Source organism: Syzygium oleosum, unplaced genomic scaffold (genome assembly GCF_021117445.2).
Source record: "Syzygium oleosum isolate NSW1041296 unplaced genomic scaffold, Sole_v2.1 Sole_v2.46, whole genome shotgun sequence".
Lineage (NCBI taxonomy): Eukaryota > Viridiplantae > Streptophyta > Magnoliopsida > Myrtales > Myrtaceae > Syzygium > Syzygium oleosum.
In genome coordinates, this window is record NW_026607530.1 from 964684 (window position 1) to 984066 (window position 19383).

The window sequence follows — 19383 nt, forward strand, 5'->3', positions numbered from 1 at the left end:
TACAAAGTACAAACGCCAGTTATTTATTATGAGCTTGTCCAGAATCATACCAGTCTTACGTCTGTCATGTTAGATTTGAATTTCTCTTTGCCGAAGTTGCTTTTATTGACTTTCCTAATTTCTCATTGTTGGGAAGGAGAAAAAAAACAGGCAATACTCCAGATTTCATTTTTATTGTCTCCCACTGAAACTTTGAAAATCTTGAAAACCGGTAGGTTTCCATTTTTAAAAGAATTCCTGCCAAGATAATGGATCCTGCTGTAGGTGCCTCTACGCGAGCTTCAGGTAACCAAATATGAACCGGTACCATAGGCACTTTGACAGCAAAAGAGGCAAAAGAAGCAATTCATAGAGAGATTTGGCGCTGGTCACTGAATTCTGTGGTTAATGATTTTTGTAAATCGGTGGTTCTTGTTTGGAGAAAAATCAACAGAATATCTAATAGCATAAATACATATCCAAGTAAAGTATAAAGGAAATACTAATATGCTGCCGAGATCTTCTTTTGTCTCAAACCCCATACCCATATAACGATGGTAGAGTAAGAAGTGGCCCCAAAGCAGAATTGACCGGCGATTGGTCGATGCTCCAATTGGTAGCCACTCCCTTCTCGGAGAATCACACATTAGACTTCTGCATCATATGCATCCATCTTGAGCGTCTGTTGTCAGCCCTCATAATTTGAATGATGAACTCTTGTATTAACCAAACTGATCGAGTATTAGGCTAAGAAATATGTTGATGCTGTATTTCAATCTGCGGGGAAACTAATCATACCCGGAGCTTATATTTTCGTTAAAACAGGATTAATTAAACTGATTCGACAGACTTTACTTTCCTTCTGCTTCTAATTCTAAAATTTTCAGTATTGTCATATCGCACACGATGAAGTTGGTAAACAATAAACATCAAGTCTCCGAATCAAGTGTTTTATCCTCCTATATAACTTGCCGTGCGGAACCGGGGTTTTCTGATGCAGCTGCATATATATACTTTTGAGGCAAGCCATGGCCGGCAACCTTCCATCTTGTCTCTGTTTGGCGTGTTGTTGAAGAGCACCGTCAAACTAATTCAAATGGCCGGTTATTGCCACACTGCGGTCGGCGACTTTTTGTGGCGACTTTTTGTGCCAGTTTGCTCGACAGAACTTGAACCTACAAAATGCCATCCAAATGTCAAGGGTTTTGGCGGGCTCAGCCCCATGTGATGGTGTAGCAAGGAAACATGTGAGGTCTTATCACACGATTTGAATGAGGAAGCATAGAAAGAAATATGGAAAGGATGTGGGACGGGGGCCTGTTTTTGTCTCAGCTTTCGGAATGCACCCGAGATCTGACGGATTGGTTAAATGACTAGCAAGAAAAATTACTCTGGTGAACCTAGTATTTGTATTAGACTATAACTAGATGGTCAAATTTGAGGGGGACAACACATGAGATCCGCCATTTTCAATGACTTTGATTCAGTTTAATACATATATTATGCTTGTGTAATAACTTCTCGACTAGTAAATATCGATATGTTCTTCAGCAAATAATGGGTTTCGATTGAAATCTGGCCCCATGTTGATCTACCTATGCACCGGAAAGTATCTACGATCCTAATCAAGAAAACCCTCACTCTCCACTCCTTTGTTCAGTGTTCCTCGCCATCGTCACTCTACCCCGTCATGGTCGCCTTTGTCTCCTCCTAATCAGCCCTACACCACTGCCTCTCTCTCTCTCTCTCTCTCTCTCTACCCCAGTGAGAAGGTTTACATTGCAGGTGATGGTAGCAACAATGACTTCAGATATTCATCTTCTTGGAGAGCTCATGAGGACTACCTAACTTCTGATCATGTTCTTTAAGTATTAAAATCTACCACCAAAAAAGATGACGAAGCGGGTGAGGCTTGGCGAGATGATAGACGCGGACTTCTCAAGTCACCGCAGCCAGAAATTGAGTTGTCCTGGGACCTACGAACCTGAGATTTATGAATTTTTTGGGTGCCACCAGTTCGGTGGAAAGTAAAAGAAGCTGCATGAAAATCGTGGAGGTGGAGAATGTGGTGCACTTTGCATTAGCCCCACAATCAAAACCCGGAAGACAAGAAAACATATATTTTCAAATGACAGCGTGGTCATATGGTTCCTGTCTTCTGTTTGCTTCTGGTGAAACAGATGGATTCCTACTCCTCCAGGTTGACCAAGACCATGACCCACAGCTTCATTATTCATCTCTCTCTCTCTCTCTCTCTCTCTCTCTCTCTCACACACACACACACACACACAAAGCATGTTACTTTGCTTTGGTGTTTCATGCTAGATTATTAGTTATGTTCAACCAGCTGGTGAGATGATGATTATCAGTTGATGAATGGTACGTCTTAAACATTCCCCACAATATGATGGTTGCACTGCGAAATTTCATTAGTTAGGGTAGGCTTAAAGTGGGTTTCATGATAATTGATAACAGTCAAGAGATAGGGACTTCGATTAATCTTACTTTTTCTGTCCATGTATAGAGATTTTTTTCTTCTTCGTATGTTACAACTTTCATCGCTAACTTCTTGAACTCATAATCCTTTTTGAGCTTTTCGTGGGCCGCCACCCTTTTGGGAAGAAAAGAAACCATAAACCGGTTCAACACTACAGGAGATGGGGTGCAAAGGGATTATCGGATCCAGAGCGTGGATCCGGACCCGATGCGTATACTGGCCGGAGCCGCCGGATCACCCAAAGTATTATTTGATGTGTCTTGAAGCTATTTTCTTTTTTTTTCTAGGGTTCTGAATTCGACAGCTAATGTCCATGCTTATTATTTTACACTACGGAAGTAATTGTAAGATTGTGTTGAACATTTAGAAAGAAAGAGTTTTGGAGGTTCAATTTTGTGTAATCTCTATTGTATTAGTAACTTCCTATGATCTCTCCTCATGAATGTAGGTTATCTCGAGCGAACTACGTAACCATACATCTCTACTCTTCCTTACCAATCTAACATTAATTGTTTTATTTGTATGCTACATAGTTCACAAAACTTGAAGCTTTCTTCTTCCTACCAAGGTTCGTGTCGGTCGGTATTAAGATATAAAATACATGTAAAACTATCTATACAACCAAGTACAATGTAAGTATGAATATTTAGTGTTGCAGAACAAAATGTAACGAGCCCATGATATTGAGATATGCATGAAGATCATCAGTACTGGAGGTCATTCAATTAACCCAGTAATCACTTATAAAATTATCGAGGACAACTGGTGTTAGTCGCATGTTAATGTTCGACAATCTCTTCGACAAGAACCACGGTCATTCAGAGACGTCGGTCTGTATCGACTCACGAAACGCAATATTTAATTGTCCGAGTTTTGCGTGTCTTCTCCTATGTTTTTACCTAATCTCAGACTTATTATCGCACGAAATTTCCCAAGCTTTGCATCAATATGACCGAAAGCATTTAACTTCATGTGCTTGGCATGTATCAGAAACTGCAGAGTCATTTTCCTAATGCATGGGGCCAGCGTTACTTAATCATGTCCTCACTGTTCGGAACATTCAAAGGAGAATAAATTGAATGTATTCGGACTTTGAAATTTCAGTCTACCATCACTTTTTATGTCTTATTGCACCATTAATGTGCTTTTTAATAAGCACAAACGGCAACGAAACAGAAAAATAAAATCAATTGGCCATAAATAAAGTATTTTCCTATAGACACGTCTTCAGCAACAAGTTATAGACATCACCCTCGTACAAACATAACTAAATACGAATGTGAGTGATGTCCATATACGGTACTCGTCATGTAGAACAATAGTTAGAGGAAAATATGACTTTTTATTTTTATGCTTAAAAGAAATTGGAGTTCATCTTTAGACTATTCTACTTTGGATTACTCAAGGAACGATATTTGTCTTTGATTTTTCTGTTGGAAATATGGGATAAATTGACGGGTGAATGAATGAGAAATTGATGCTCAAAGAACATTTTCATGTTCAAAAGATACCTAAACTTGCAATTAGATTACTTATGTGGAATGGGAATCCTTTGAAAATATGCTATAGGATCACCTAACAACACCTGTTACTGGGTTCCATGTCCCCGTCCGCCGGCACTACAACTTGAGACCCCGGAGCTCGGATCCGAAGTCTCTTCAAAAGCCGAACCCAAGATCCCAGGCGCCCGGACTCGGCACCTGATGGTTGCACCTAGGCTCCTGGTGCCTAGGCTCCGGATCCTAGCGCTCCAACCTGAGGGCTAGATCAGGAGCCAACTTTAAAAAACCGGCCTAATGGCATGTGATTCCTAGTCAAAGTTCTTTGTCAGTCCAAACAACTGAAGTTACTTCCTATTTCATGGATCTTGACTGCTTGGAATGCGGTCACTTTGTGTACTCCTGGCCAATGGAACCGAACCAAACAAGCCCCAAACACAGATTTGGCCGGGAAAAGAGGGCAGCGACAGTAGTACGTTGTTAGCTAGGCATCAGAACCCAAGTTTCTACAGATCTCAACCTGTCGGATTCAGCAGACATCGTCAAAGCAGATCGTTCAAACGCATTTCTCAGATGCAGTAAACAAAAGAGCCGTCGTAACAGTGTGACCAGACAAGAGTCGCGAAACATGCATGCATCGGGAGCGGAGAAAGAGAGGGTTTGGTGTTGAAGTGGTCCAAAATACGAGTTGAATGAAGAAGATGGAAGAACACTTGGTGTCTCTTTGTCGGCCGATGTAAAAATAAAGCCCAGAAATCAAAATCAATCGTACTCTCTACCCAGACCTCGCGCTTAAATGCTGATGCTGCCGCTTCTTCTGTGATCATCTGAAACTTCCCCACTCTACTGTTCCCTGGCTCGGAGGGAAAGTATTCAATTATGGCATCGCACATGGCCCGGGAACAATCTTCCTAGACCGACTTTCCAATTGAAAGAAAAATGAAGCAGAAACTTTGTATCCGAAAGAACGAGGGCCGGCAACTTTCGACATGATCCATCAATGCAACAAGCACATGGCACGTTGTTAAGTGTCCGTTCAAGTTGCTCGCTTTAATCTTGCTCGTGTCGCATATGGGTCAATCAAATCATGCACGAATGATAAATGTGTAGTTCGCGGGTCGAATCCTTCTAGCCATTTGTAAACGCGTTTGGATACGATTAGTTAATTGGGTTAACGTGTTATCTATGTCAATGCATCAAGTTTAAATCCATTTATGCACGGTTTAGATTCATTTAAACACACTTTTTGCACATTTCATGGTACACTTTTCTTCATACTTATTGTTTATTTGACCAATCTACACGTACAGGATTTAAGGAAAAGTCATAGCATAGTCCAATCCATCACCATCTAATGGTACTTATATGCAAGATGTATGAATCACGTAATATTGGCAATGTTTTCTTGTCATTGTATACCTAGGTGACAATTCATATGACCTTTCATTTGACAATTCATGTTGTTTACTTTTCATTTACGTACATAGTTTCAAGCAAAAAAAATGAGAGGAAAAAGCCATTATAAGCACAAACCTTGGGGAAAATTATCCAATCAATCCTAAACTCATTGTACACATGCCAATTCAATTCTAAATTATTTAATTTGTCAATTTAGTTATAAATCTTTGCGAGAGATCCCAATGTAATCTTTCCAATCAATTTTCGACAAAAATTACTAACCTAGCGATCCAGTCATTATCGGTCGTCCTACGTGGCATCATGCCTTCAATTTAATGGTCCAAACGTTCTGACCCATATAAGTAGGTCTTTAAAAATGGATTAAACGCTTGTAATTTGCCCTTCGGGGAACGGAGCCTTCGTTATCCACATGTATAAACTTAGTCGAGTCAAGATGTTCGAATATCTGTTAAATCTATCTTTTCTATTAAGAGTAATGTAAGGGGCACGAAAGATTGATGTGTAAGATGGATTTACATCGGGTTTGAGATAAATATCTAAACGAGCTTTGCTAACATAACAATTTTTGAGTTATTAGATGTTTGTTTCGCGGAAAATAAATAATTTAAAAAATAGTTTTCTAAAAAATGATCGCTTGTATCGCTTGCAAAAATGAATGAACGAAAAATATTATCATTGTTTACGAAAATATTAATATATAAATTGTTATCGATAATGAAAATATTTTTCATTAACTAACGATATAAAGCGATACAAACAATCATTTTTTAGAAAATATTTTTTAAATTATTCATTTTTCGCAAAATAAGCGGAGTCTAAAATGTGAATGACAAACACGGCAGCATATTCATAACTTATAATTTCACTTTACTATAAGGAGCTTTTAATTTTGAAAATAGGAAAAGGAAAGAAGAGGTTGGAAAATTGTGGGGGAAAAAAAGCAGAAAATTTGGAAAATTCAAAAAAGCTGAGATTGAAATTAGCCTGCGCGAGGTCAGACGCCGCGGGTCCCATTAGGATGGCCTTCCTGCCGGGCAAAGAGAGAACATGCCTCGTGAAGTGGCGGTACCCACGTGGCCGGTTTGAATGCCCTTTATAGTTGAAGGTGGTAAATGGATCAAATTAAGGTAGCTTATTGATTCCGCCCTGAACCGATTGCACCGATACCGATTCAGTTCTAAAATTTTCAATTTTGCCAATGCAATCTCAAATGTTAGTGCGAAATTCGAATGTAGCCTTCCGATCAATGACGTCTTTTCGAGCAAAGTTGTCCAAGTCAGCGTGCCGCGTAGGATGACTGGCAATAACTCGACGACGCCACATCAACAATTCCTAGCTGTACTTGGTCGAAGTGATTATATTGGAATTTCGTGCAAATGTTTAGAACTGCATTGACAAATTGAAAAAATTAGGAATAAATTGACATTAGAACAATACATTTATGACTGTTTTGGTAATTATCTCGATTAGAGAGAATTTAACCTATTGAAGATATGGGTGGGCATGATTCTAAGGTAGAACTAAGAACCGGAGAATTGAACCGGTGAGAACCCGTTCGGTTCCAGGTTATGCATGATAAGTTCTAAGTTCCAAAAATAGGGAAACCGATTTTGACGGGTAGGTTTCAGATGGGTGGAATCTGTGTTTTTCATGTTCTATATCTTCATGCAATTCTGTGGTGTTTTGTGATGTATGATGATTAGTGTGTAATATGAAATAATTAGTCTGGGCTTCCATTTCCGGTGATATCCATGACTAAGGCTTTTATATTGTTAATGTTTCATATTTTCCGTGTGTCTAAATATGAATTGTGATTAGTGGATTGTAGTAACAAATAGTGGTTATTAGAGATGATGATTCGCTACGATTTTTCAATTATGAATACATGTAGAACCAATTCTAAAACCTATGATAGGGTAAGCTCTAGATTTTAGAATATGTTAGGTAAGTTTTGGGTTCTACAAATTTGGGAATCGTTTTCAACCGTGGAACCAATCACCTCTGATTGAAAACGTTGATCGTTCTATCAGATCGACGGTCTGTATTGAATCTGATAGATATATAGAGGAAATGTTCCCTCCACTTAACCCTCAAGGAGGAGTCCACGTGTATCCAAGGGCGGGTGTGAGCACATGAGAGATGCCACGTCAGCCACCGGCACACGTGGGGCCCAAGTCGGTGGCGTCGACGTCGCATTTAGTGCCCCTCTGGCCCCGGACACGTGGCGGCGGCCCACGATGTCTCCCGCTCTCAATCATTTGATGACCCAAGTCAATTTCAGCAGCTGCCTCTTCAACACATCTGCAAATTTTTGGCCATCATGTTCATCTCCACATGCAACTCCGCAAGTTGCCATGAGAGTTTTCCCTTCTCCTTGTGTTTATGTTTAGGAAAAACAAAAAACAATTTCATAGGAACTTCTTAGAATGTATCTTGTCCACAGTGCCCAAAATAATTTGTAATTCTATGAGGAGATTATGTTATTGCTCATCAGACTTAATCTTTCATTTTCAAAGCCGGTGTAATTTCAAATTATTTCGATCGTCCGGAAATTATTACGGCGTTTTTCATTGCTTCTTCACAATGAGCGATACCTCCGCAACCCATCCCAATCACTCGATATATGAAAATTGAGTTCTGTTATATGTACTGCACTCCTGCCACAACGGTATACATGAAATCACGCTCTCGGAGAATGTAATAAGAACTTTTAGCAATCACATCGAAATACGACGCTCTCGTCACAAATTTGAGGAAGCTACGCCATCCATCTTGCGGCTCTAAATTATGTTTTGTCAAACATGCGTTAGAACACATTTGCTTGAGGGTTTGTCGCAGCTTATGCTTTTAAGGTGCATGCCTTGATGGCATTGAGAAAGCATTTCATGTGAATTACAAACCATGTGTCATCAACTAGACTTAGCATAATTTCGAATTCCAAAACAAATTTTTTATTTACTGTGATAATACGTAGTTATCGTATCAAAAGTATGATTACTTTGCTTATCCACATCAACAATATAATTGATTCATAATATATTTTCTCGCAGTAGATTGAGATGTTGTTAAGATTTTTAAGAAAGAAAAAAGAACCTCAATGATCACTTTTCAAGTTTTAATAAGAGGTAAGAAATCCATAGTAAATATCAAATCTACGTCCTCAATACCTCAATGATCTCAAATCTAGGATTTGGGACATCGGATATACTAACAACTTCACTATTTATCTTTTATAAATGGATGACACATTGGCTCAAATACGAGATCAATAGCAACGCCGTCGCTCATAAAAACCAATACAATCTAGTTGCCGAAAGCCCTAACCCATCATGGTGTCCCATCCCTTGCCCACCTACCACAACTTGTAAGAGCAATGCCATTACTAGAAGACAGCAACCATTGCATCCATCCTCTCTAGTCTGACTAATCACTTCAAATAGAATGTGACGTGTACACTTATATGCCCTTATGATATGAATTATCATAAATAATTAAAATTTTGGGGAAAGGGTAGCCAAAAGGAGAGACACTCAAATTGTCACATTTTGCTACAAGATATAGCTCCAAATTAAAATGGTGGGTTCTTGGCAAATCCTTGATGTACACACGAAAGAGAAAGTAAGGACAAAAACAATAAAGTTTTGCTATGTGGGCTTGCTACCTTTGGAGCATACATTGATAAAAACAAGGGTGCATATTGTCAATAGACAAATCTAAGAGACATGATTCTGAAAGTCCTCATTATACCCAAAAAGGGTGGGGCAAGTTCCAATCACATGTCATTTCCAAAAAGTGTCTTTGTTTTTCTATGATTTAAGACGCACTATGGGCTCTCCCAACCATCTAGTCATAAAAGACAGCTTTGTCATTGACAAATCAACAAATTTCCCCAAAATAATTAACGTGATGGTAATAGAGTTGATCGGAAAATAAAATTTAATCATGTTACTTAGACTAAATTTCGAATTATGTAATCGGCTATTGGAAGAATGGGAATTATTAGCTTTATTAAGAGTCCCATGAGATTTTCCAAACTATTTAGTAGGCGAATTCTAATAAAATTTCTGAATAATCTTGGCATTAACGATATTTATTTTCCTCAACTCAAGGTTAGAAACTTCTTTTTCCAAAAACTAAAATATTTTGTTGGAATTAAGTTTCAAAAATTTTGCTCTCATAATATTAGACAAATCGCTTTTTCCGAAAGTTTATGATGTTAGGAATTTAACCCAATAGTATATGCAGCTTTTTACTTAACACTTTCCCTTGCATGTAAGCAGGTTCTTTACATGTGCACAATAGGATGTGAACGTAATCAAGTTAACGAGATGATTAGGAACATGAAAACATGCACGAGAAATTTGAAATGGAGCATTGATGACTTGTGCTCCGATGAATCGTTCTTAAATTTTTTTTGAACTTTTAGAAACAGGATAAAATATATTTTTTTTCACTTAAAGCACGAGATGAGGTAGAACTGTAGATGCACGTTTGGAAAAAGAAAAGAAAAGAAAAGAAAAGAAAAACAGACAAAATTCCTGAAAAAATCACACCACAACCAAATGTTGGGAAACCTACATGTGGGTCCTGAAAAGCCACACACACGTATATAAGTAAAGAAGTTAGCATTCTTGTCATCTCATCAATTCACTCACAAACTGTATAACAGGTCAAGTTTTTAGAGAGAGAGAGAGTTAGAAAAGCTCCAGCATTCACTTTCTAGCTGAAGGATTTGTGATAGTTCTCAGTATTCTTCCCTTCTTTCATTTTTATACTCCTTCATACAAAATTCATCCACAGATGAAGACCCATTTGGCAGTCCATCTTCTGCTTCTGATGCTTCTCATTTCTAAGACAGAAGGTAATTGATTCTTCCATGTGCACTGCACCTAGATTGATGTCATATCTCATTCAAATTTATTGCATTTTTCTTGAACAAATCAGCATATTTCTTCCTTTTCTTTCTTTTGACGAATATGGTGATGAATGCATATATGAAGCAATTCCATTTAGATTTTCTTTTTCCCTTTCTGCACATTTTGATGAACTCTTGGGCTGATTTTCTTGCCACATTGGATGCAGGCAGAACCAGAAAGCTCCTGACCGCAACCATTCCTACTACTAAGGCTCCAAACTCAAAGGTCGGTTGTTCCTCGATACACGATGTTGCCTTCATATTCTTTGAGAGCTTCTTAAACTTTTGAGCAATCGGACGCACATGGACTTTTAAGAAAGAACTTAAGAGTTGGGTTATCTTGTCTTTCAGTACCGTTCATAAGGACTTCACTTTCATACGGGTTTTGATTTTCTTCTTCGTAAGTTATTGGTCTCAATCCTTCTTTCACATCGACGTATACATGGTTTGTATGCTTAAAGTACTCATCATCTGACCAATAGCTTAAGTGTGTAGAATAATGGGTGTCATTTTCGGCGATATATGTTAACCCACCGTTCGAGCTTGTGATGCAAAACTCTTCTATCTTGTTAATAGCGAATGTAACAGAGATTATTGCAAAAAACATTATCATTTGGTCTTCTTTCCGCGGTTGCTGAAACGATCGTGCACATTTCCAATTTACAGGAGGAAATAACCCAAGGAGGCCGTGAGGCCAAATCAACATTGAAGGGCAAAAGAAGTAATAATGGCCAACTTGGTGGAGGGAAAGAGAACTTCGCAGTCAATTCAGCTTCTGCTTCGGAGCAGTATCCGGACATCATGGACATTGCTGGGATGGACTACTCTCCAGCAAAGAGAAAGCCTCCAATACACAACTGAGCAACAGAACTTTATACTCATCTATTATATAAACATGTTTGTGCAATACTTTAGGGGAACAAGAAGAGGAGAAAATAGAGAGAAAAAGTTATTAGGACAACGAGGACGCAACAAAATTGGGCTTGGACAGTGTTGCTGAAATGCTGCAGTTTTTTTAGGATTTAGGATTAGGCAGGATCCTGCACATAAAGACCTTTCCTTTTTGTGTAAGAACTGTTTTTTTTTTTGAATTTTCTAAGGTAACCCATCAGTTTTGGTTTTTCTAGTTGTGTTTCCATGGATTTGAATAATGAGAACTTTCTTCTTTCCTTTTTCCTTGTCTAAACTTGGTTCCGATTACTTATTCTAGTTGGCATGTTGCTTGAAATTTCAACTAGCTATCATTTCCAGTGATTGTGCATGAAGAGAGAGAGAGAGATTAGCTAGGTATAACTCATGTAGACGAAAGGTTGGCTCAGTTGGTAAAATTAGGACACTTCGAACGGATCATGCTTAGATTCGATTCCCGCTATTAGCAGTCATCCGTTGGTTAGGATCATTTTTAAGTGGGGTCAAAAGGACAATGCTAAATTATTTTTCAAAAAGAAAATTTGTATACGTATATCATAACTTTAGAAAGTGATATTTTAATTTTTATACTTAAATATAAATTCGATCCACAATGTTCATTGATGTTGAATACATTTCACAATTCTTCCTCATGGTCGATCCGGATTACAATAACTACTTACCTAATCGCACAAATAATATAAAACTAACTCAAGAGCGTCCTTGGAAATCCTGTCACACATGCACATAAGAGTTGCGACAGCAAATTATATGCACATAGTGTCACTAAACAAAATTGGCAAAACAATTTAGGTCATAACTCTAGAAAAATTACCAAAACAGTCCTAAATTTATTGTAACTATGTCAATTCGGTCGTAAACCTTTTTTGGTCAATTCGGTCTCAAACCATTTGCATTTGTGCCAATTGGCCCATCCGATCAAATTTGGTTTGGTCAAAGATAATATGACGCCTAACCTAGGCGGCGTCGGACGCTTGGTCGACACTGATGTTGCAATTTTTAAATATATTTTTCAAAAAAAAGTTTTAAATTTTTTTTCCCTTTCTCTTTCCCCTTTTTTTCGTTCTTCCCTTGGCTGGTCATTGGATCGGCCAAAAAGCCCTGGGGGGGGGCTGGGGGGTGGTGGGGCCAGTTGAGGTGCCTTGGCTGCCTCGCCTAATCTAGGCGAGGGCTAGCGAGCCTTGCCTTGGCGGCGAGCTCGGCCTCGCCTAGCGGCAGTGAGGCCAAGCCTTGCCATGGTCGGTTAAGGGTCGACTTCGCCTGGTGACGGCCTCGCCCTCGCTATTGCCAGGCGAGGACGAGCCTCACCCGGTGGGAAGAAAGAAAGGAAAACAAAAGAGAAAGGAAAAATAAATAAATAAATAATTCAAAAAAGATATATTAAAAAAATTGCCACGTCGGCGTCGGCGGATGTCCGACACCGTTGGCATCCACATCGCGTCGAGGCTGGCCAAAATTTGCCGAATGGACTGAATTGGCACAAATGCAAAATGTTTAGGATCGAATTGACCTAAAATATTTAGAATTGGATGAATGGACACGAATAAATTTATGACTGTTTTGGTAATTTTCCCCATATCTTGCAGTCATTTGAACTAGATCAAATAACAAGATCATATTCTTGACATAAGTCGCCCAAAGCTGACTGAAAAAAAAGGCTTGGGTCATTTGTTAACCGAGTAATATTCGAACTCTATGTTTGAACTTTCAATGCATTAATTATACAATGCGAGAAAAACAAAGCATTGAAATCTGTATTCTTCTTGTGTGTGACTTCTTAACAAAGTGCTTTGAGGTACTCGTTAACATGGAATTATAACTAAAAAATATTTAGCTCAATCGAATGTATGGCAACATATATTCAATGCTAATGAGAGCCAAAATCACAGTCGTGCAAAAATAAAAATTTGAGGACAAAAATAATAACCTTCATTATGTTTATATTGTCAAAGTAATTTGCATATGCCGAGTTGGTTTTTCAGTTTGACTATTTTTCATTGTGACTTGGGTTTTTAAAGTTTTAGTGCAGCCAGTTTTGTTCAGAAAATTTAATGGGGTCAAATCAATCTGTGATGACAATGTTTATGCTAATAATCAAAATATTTGCAATTAGGCTTCGTTTATTTAGCGAAAAAAAAATGAGTTGGAAAATATTTTTTTAAAAATGACCACTTGTATTGCTTGAAATAATTATCCAATTTGTCACATTTTCATGGTTGACGAAAATATTTTCTGATTATTCATTATTGTAAGCACTACAAACAATCATTTTAACAATATATTTTTAAAAATCATTCATTTTTCGCGAAAATAAACGGAGCCTAAGTGGGGCAAGCTCCTAACGAAGGGGTCCAGCCATTAGCAGCATCTGTAAATAATGGTCTCAATTAGCTTTGCGCATCTGATTTTATTCGAAGATTTGCTGCCTATCTAAGTGATTGTCAAAAGAAGCACGAAATGGGCAGGCAAATGATTAATCTTGCTTTTGATTTGCAAATAGAGTAACGATCCTTAGTTTCCACTTACTTATAGCCTCTTTTTGCCTTATAGATAACCTCTTCAATTTCTGGAATGGAATCCGATAGTTTCAAGAAATGGAAAGCAATCCCAAACTAAATTAAAGAAGCACAAGGCTTGCAGAGTATATATAAACGTGCCCGGTGTATATATACACAAGCACCTTCTACATTACCCCCCTAGTAGGTCGTTCACAAGATCGAGAGCTTGTCGAATACAGTGCTGGCCGCCCGCTTACCTCGATTTCCGATCATCAAAATGAGGCCTTTATCAGCAGCCTCTCTTCTTCTCTTGTTCGTCATCGTTCTGAGGTACTTGGACAGCCATGTTTATTTATGCATGCATTAACTGACCCGAGACCTTATTTGAATGATTCGTGCGGCGCATGTGATTTACTTAGAGCGATGAGGTTTTCTCTCTTATAGGCTGCAGGTCGAAGCCGGCAGAGTGGGAGGATTCGTCTTCTGCAAAGACGGACGTTGCTCCGGTATGTTATTGGCATTTCCCTGAGGAAAAATGTTGACTCAATATTGCACTCTCTATCAAATTGACCATTCTTTTTTGGCCCTCTTTTTCTCTTCGAACAGAAAAGCTTGGGGACACTCAGGACTCGCCTGCTGATGCTTCGCCGCCGCAGCACAACGAATTCGACACTCAAGACTATCCTCCGCCTCATGCTTCGCATCCGGCATTCGACACTCAAGACTATCCTCCTCCCCATGCTTCGCATCCGGCATTCGACACTCAAGACTATCCTCCTCCCCATGCTTCGCATCCCGCATTCGACACTCAAGCTTCGCATCCGGCATTCGACATTCAAGACTATCCTCCGCCTCATGCTTCGCATCCCGCATTCGACACTCAAGACTATCCTCCTCCCCATGCTTCACATCCCGCATTCGACACTCAAGCTTCGCATCCGGCATTCGACACTCAAGACTATCCTCCACCGCATGCTTCGCATCCGGCATTCGACACTCAAGACTATCCTCCCCCCCATGCTTCGCATCCAGCATTTGACAATCAACATTCGGAGGGGATTAATTTGGGTTATCCTCCTGCTCACGCTGCGCCTCTACGACACGACTAAGTGTTCGAAGGTGGTGAGATTGAGTTGAATACAAGAGTGTGTACTGAAAAAGGAGAGGAGTACCAGTTCTGTGGGAGTGACGGTTTCATTGTAATAAGTTCAATGATTTAATAAAAGAGTGAGCATTTCAATAGTTGTTTCATTGCTCTTCCGTTTACGTAAATCCGTTCTGAATTTTGCATGTTCAAGAAAATGAATGCGGTCGCGCAAAAGGAAAGAGCGAGGAAGACTTTAGTTGCAATTAGGTCTTAATCTCCACTTATATCGGCCATGATACATTCCAATGCACGTGGAAGGACAATTACTATGAGTGATCAAATGATTGTCGACATGGTTCAAAGACGGTGATGATGATGGCTAACCGGTATAAGGTGTTAAAATTGAGGATACATTTTTCTTATCCCTGATCGGAGAAATTTCTTCCCATCAGACTTCTAAATTTGTGGATTATAAATAGGGACATCGCTCGCGAATTTGAAATCAAATATTAGTGATTTCCACGTTTGAGACCCATCAATAGGAAAAGTAGTCGAAGGACACTTTTTCCTTGGATCGATCTAACTATATTTTGGTCTCCTAACTTTGCTAAATTTGCCCACGAGCCCCTCATGAGACCGATAAGACTTACTTCAGATCAACCAAGAATTTTTTTATGACATGCCATGTTGCAAAAGCCTTATCTATAACTTAGATACGATGGATAATCATAACATAACATATAAGTCCGAAAACGGAACCGGTCCTTCGGGCTCAATGATCTCGGGCCGAGCCGTTCCGTATTTTCGGAGTTTTATTTTTTGCACCCCTAGAGTGCACAAGTCTCGAGACCGAGTGACTATAATAGTACTGCCATGGTGGTGTTGCTAAGTAACAAGTAGGAGTAATCGATTCTCGGTTTGGGCCAGTTCCGCCCTAAAACAGAGAACAAGACCAGTAGGATTGGGAATTGGACCAGACCGGATTGGCTGATCTTAGTCTGGTTCACGAGTTGAACCGGTCCGGTTTAGAATTTTGGAAAATTTCCTTTTCTTTACTCTTCAAAAGAAAGAAAAAAGTAAATAAAAAAATATCGGTCTAGTCCGGTCCAAGAGATTCGGTTCTGCACCTAGAGCAGTGAACTAGACCGATTACTCCCAGTTTCAAAAATTTGGAACCTGGTCGGTCCAGCTCCCATGCACACCCTACTAGCAAGGCTGGTTATTATTCGCTCGATCACCTTTTTTTATTATTTCTTATATTTTAATCAAATCCGGGTGATTTAAAAAGTATCTTGTTCTTGTGGCAGGACACACCCATCTGGCTTTTTATACGGACAAATGCAGATTTTTATTTTGTCCAAAGCATGTCACTAAATGTCGGATAGGATAAATTGGCCTAATACTCGAGCTACAAAACGTGCCCCTGCTCCAAGAAGCTCCCCAGACACATTAGAAAGTCAGATAGCTTAGGAAAAATGCTATGTATAGTTATTGGAATTAAAGCTGCTCATAACACGAACTATTGGAGTTAAAGCTGACGATAGCACGGGAAGAAGATTTGAAAAGATAAAATTAGATGAGACCTAATTTCGTTGGTTTTCGTATTGAGATTTGCATACCGTAGTTATGAACCTGCATATCCTTCAAAAAATTACATGGAGACTTTTAATTTGGCCAAACCTCTATAATACTAAGACATCCCGTACTAAATTGGTTTATTGATGGTAATTTGATCCAAGTACCCAACATCTTCGTGGAATTTTTTTAATACAAGGAAAATATCATCACTAGCCTCCAATTTTTGCATCTGAAAATAAATATCATTACTCTACTTCTTCTTCTTCTTTTTTGAAAAACTCTCTCTCTCTCTCTCTCTCTCTCATATTTGTGAAGTCAAAAGGTTGAACTTCAACTTAAGATATAAAAATATCCATATTCAACAGCTCAAACCGCTGTACATCACCACTCACGGCCACGGCGTTGAGCTTGAGCTTAAGATCTAGTGAGCTCGAGCTCTGTGCATCAGGTCCCTTTCACCCGAGAACTGGCCCGAGCAACTTGGACCGATTGGGGCAGGGTCGGTTTAGTGAAAAACAGATTTGGTCTCCGATCACGCGAACTTAGATTCAGCCTTGGACTACTTTATTTTCCGCTTTCAAGGCCGGAACCACCGATTCTACTCGGGACCTAGTTCACGGGTTGATCCGGTTCTAAATCTTCTCTTAGAAAAAAGATATTTTCACACACATCGAGAAATCGAATCTTAGTTCACAACATTAATAAACAACAACATGACCAACGTGTGTTTTTGTAGCAAACAACCATGTTCTACAATATGAACAAAAATAATAACTTGTTAAACATGTTTTTGTGTAGCAAATTGGTACGACTTTTATATTTTATCGTAAGAGTGAGATTTTTTGCACAAAATAAAAAAAGGGCAGGCTTGGTTTCCATTTCTAATAGTTTGGAATCGGGAGTTGCAACTAGGAACAGGGCCACCTGCTAACCATCCCTACCAGCTGCCAAGATGGCCTTTAGCTTAATACTCGAGTGGCTATAACTGATGCGAGCTCCAACCAGCGACGGCGCTACAACATACCCAGTGAGTAATCAACCCGCCCATATTGAATGTGCTGTTTTCTCAAATGTACTTCCAATGGGGGCAATTGAACCGTCATAGCCGTGAACTCCAATTTGCCGCCCATTGCCACGAGCTGAGAACTGATTGAGCGACCATGGCACTAATGATCGCTAGAGAAATGAGTAGCTTGCCAACTAACTGTTCATGTTTCTTTGGTTTTGTTTGTCTAAATTTTATACAATCGGATGCAATGTCTATGTGGGGCCATATACGAAACGTGTACTCTTCATGTCTAAGTCAACAATTTGACCGTCAATGTTAGAAAAACTCCATCGACATGATGAGAGATACAATGGACACATTAACGCAGAACATTTCAGAAATATAGAGGGATGTCTTGGAAAAAATTCAAACAATCTATAGATTATTACACTATCATTCGCAACACAAAATCCCTCGGCTTCCCCAATCCAGCGATACATTTGATTTTGTCGCGTAATCAAAGTCAAGATGTTCATAAAGAAGGTCTACTCTTAACTGGGTAAGAAATCCAGGTTTAAATCCAGGTATAAAGAAAATTTGTTCACGTATATCATGACTTTAGAAAGTGATATTTAATTTTTATACTTAAATATAAATTCGATCCACGATGTTCATTGTTGTTGAATACATTTCACAATTCTTCCTCATGGTCGATCTGGATTACAATAACTACTTACCTAATCGTAATAATAATATAAAACTAACTCAAGAGCGTCCTCGGAACTCTTGGGGAAAAGTGTTAGAAAAGTTCCAAATAAATTACATTTATGTCAATTTAGTCCTAAAACTCTTTTTGGTGCCAATTTATTCCTCAACTTTTTGAACTAGTGCCAATTTAGTTCTTCTTGCTAATTTTGGCCGAATTTTGCTAACGTTGATGCCAGTCGTTCTACGTGACGCCGCTAGCGTTGATGCGGACAAATTTTAATAATATTTTAAATATTTTTAATATTTTAATATTTTATTCAATTTTTTTCTTTGTTTTCTTTCTTTCATCCTCCCAACCTCCCTTTGCCGGTGACTGGCCACCGGCCAAGCCAGGTGAGGTCTGGCGTGGCCTGAGTGAGGGCTCCCCTCGCAAGATTTGGTGAGGCTAGCCCTCGCCTAGGCCATGGTGGCCTCGCCGGGCGTCGCCTTTGGCCTGGGCGAGGCCGACCTTCGCCTGTGCAAGGGCGAGCTCCAGCCAAGGGCTTGAGCCTCATGCCGGACTAGGCAAGGCTTGCCCTCGCCGGCCATGGGTGAGGCTCGACCTCGCTAGATCCGGTCATGCCCGCGAGGCCGCCTCACGATGGGCTAGGCGAGGCTCGCCCTCACCGGCCATGAGTGAGACCCGACCTCACTAGCAAAAGAAAAGAAAAAAATTTTAAAAAATAAACAATTCAAAAAATATTAAAATATTATTAAAAGTTGTCCAAGTCATTAGCGGCGGTGCCACGTAGGCCGGTCGGCATCCACATTAGTAATATCCGGCCAAAATTAGCAGGAAGAGCTAAATTGGCACAAAGACAAAATGTTTACGATTGAATTGATACAAAAAAAGGTTTAGGTTAAATTGACACCAATACAATGGGTTTAGGACTTTTCCGACACTTTTCCTGAACTCTTGTCACACATGCACATAAGAGTAGCAACAGCAAATTATATGCACATAAGTGTCACTAAACAAAATTAGCAAAACAATTTAGGTCATAACTCTTGCATACGATTGAACTAGATCAAACAACACGATTATTTTCTCAACATAAGTTGCCCAAAGCTAACTGAAAAAAAAAGGGTCTGGTCATTTGTTCACGAGTAATTTTCGGACGCTATGTTTGAACTTTCAATGCATTAATTATACAATACGAGACAAACAAATCATTGAAATTTGTATTCTTCTTTTGTGTGGCTTCTTAACAAAGTGGTACGAGGCACTCGTTGACATGGAATCATA

The 19383-nt window shown here is 39.3% G+C and overlaps 1 protein-coding gene across 1 annotated transcript; it reads left to right on the forward strand.

Moving 5' to 3' along the window:
• The first annotated feature begins 10045 nt into the window (after positions 1 to 10045).
• Positions 10046 to 11495, forward strand: LOC115687366 (uncharacterized). The gene is made up of 3 exons (XM_056306663.1): positions 10046 to 10255; positions 10477 to 10535; positions 10976 to 11495. The coding sequence occupies exons 1-3, from the start codon at positions 10195 to 10197 to the stop codon at positions 11168 to 11170; spliced, it is 315 nt and encodes a 104-aa protein (XP_056162638.1). The 5' UTR covers positions 10046 to 10194; the 3' UTR covers positions 11171 to 11495.
• Positions 11496 to 19383: the final 7888 nt, after the last annotated feature.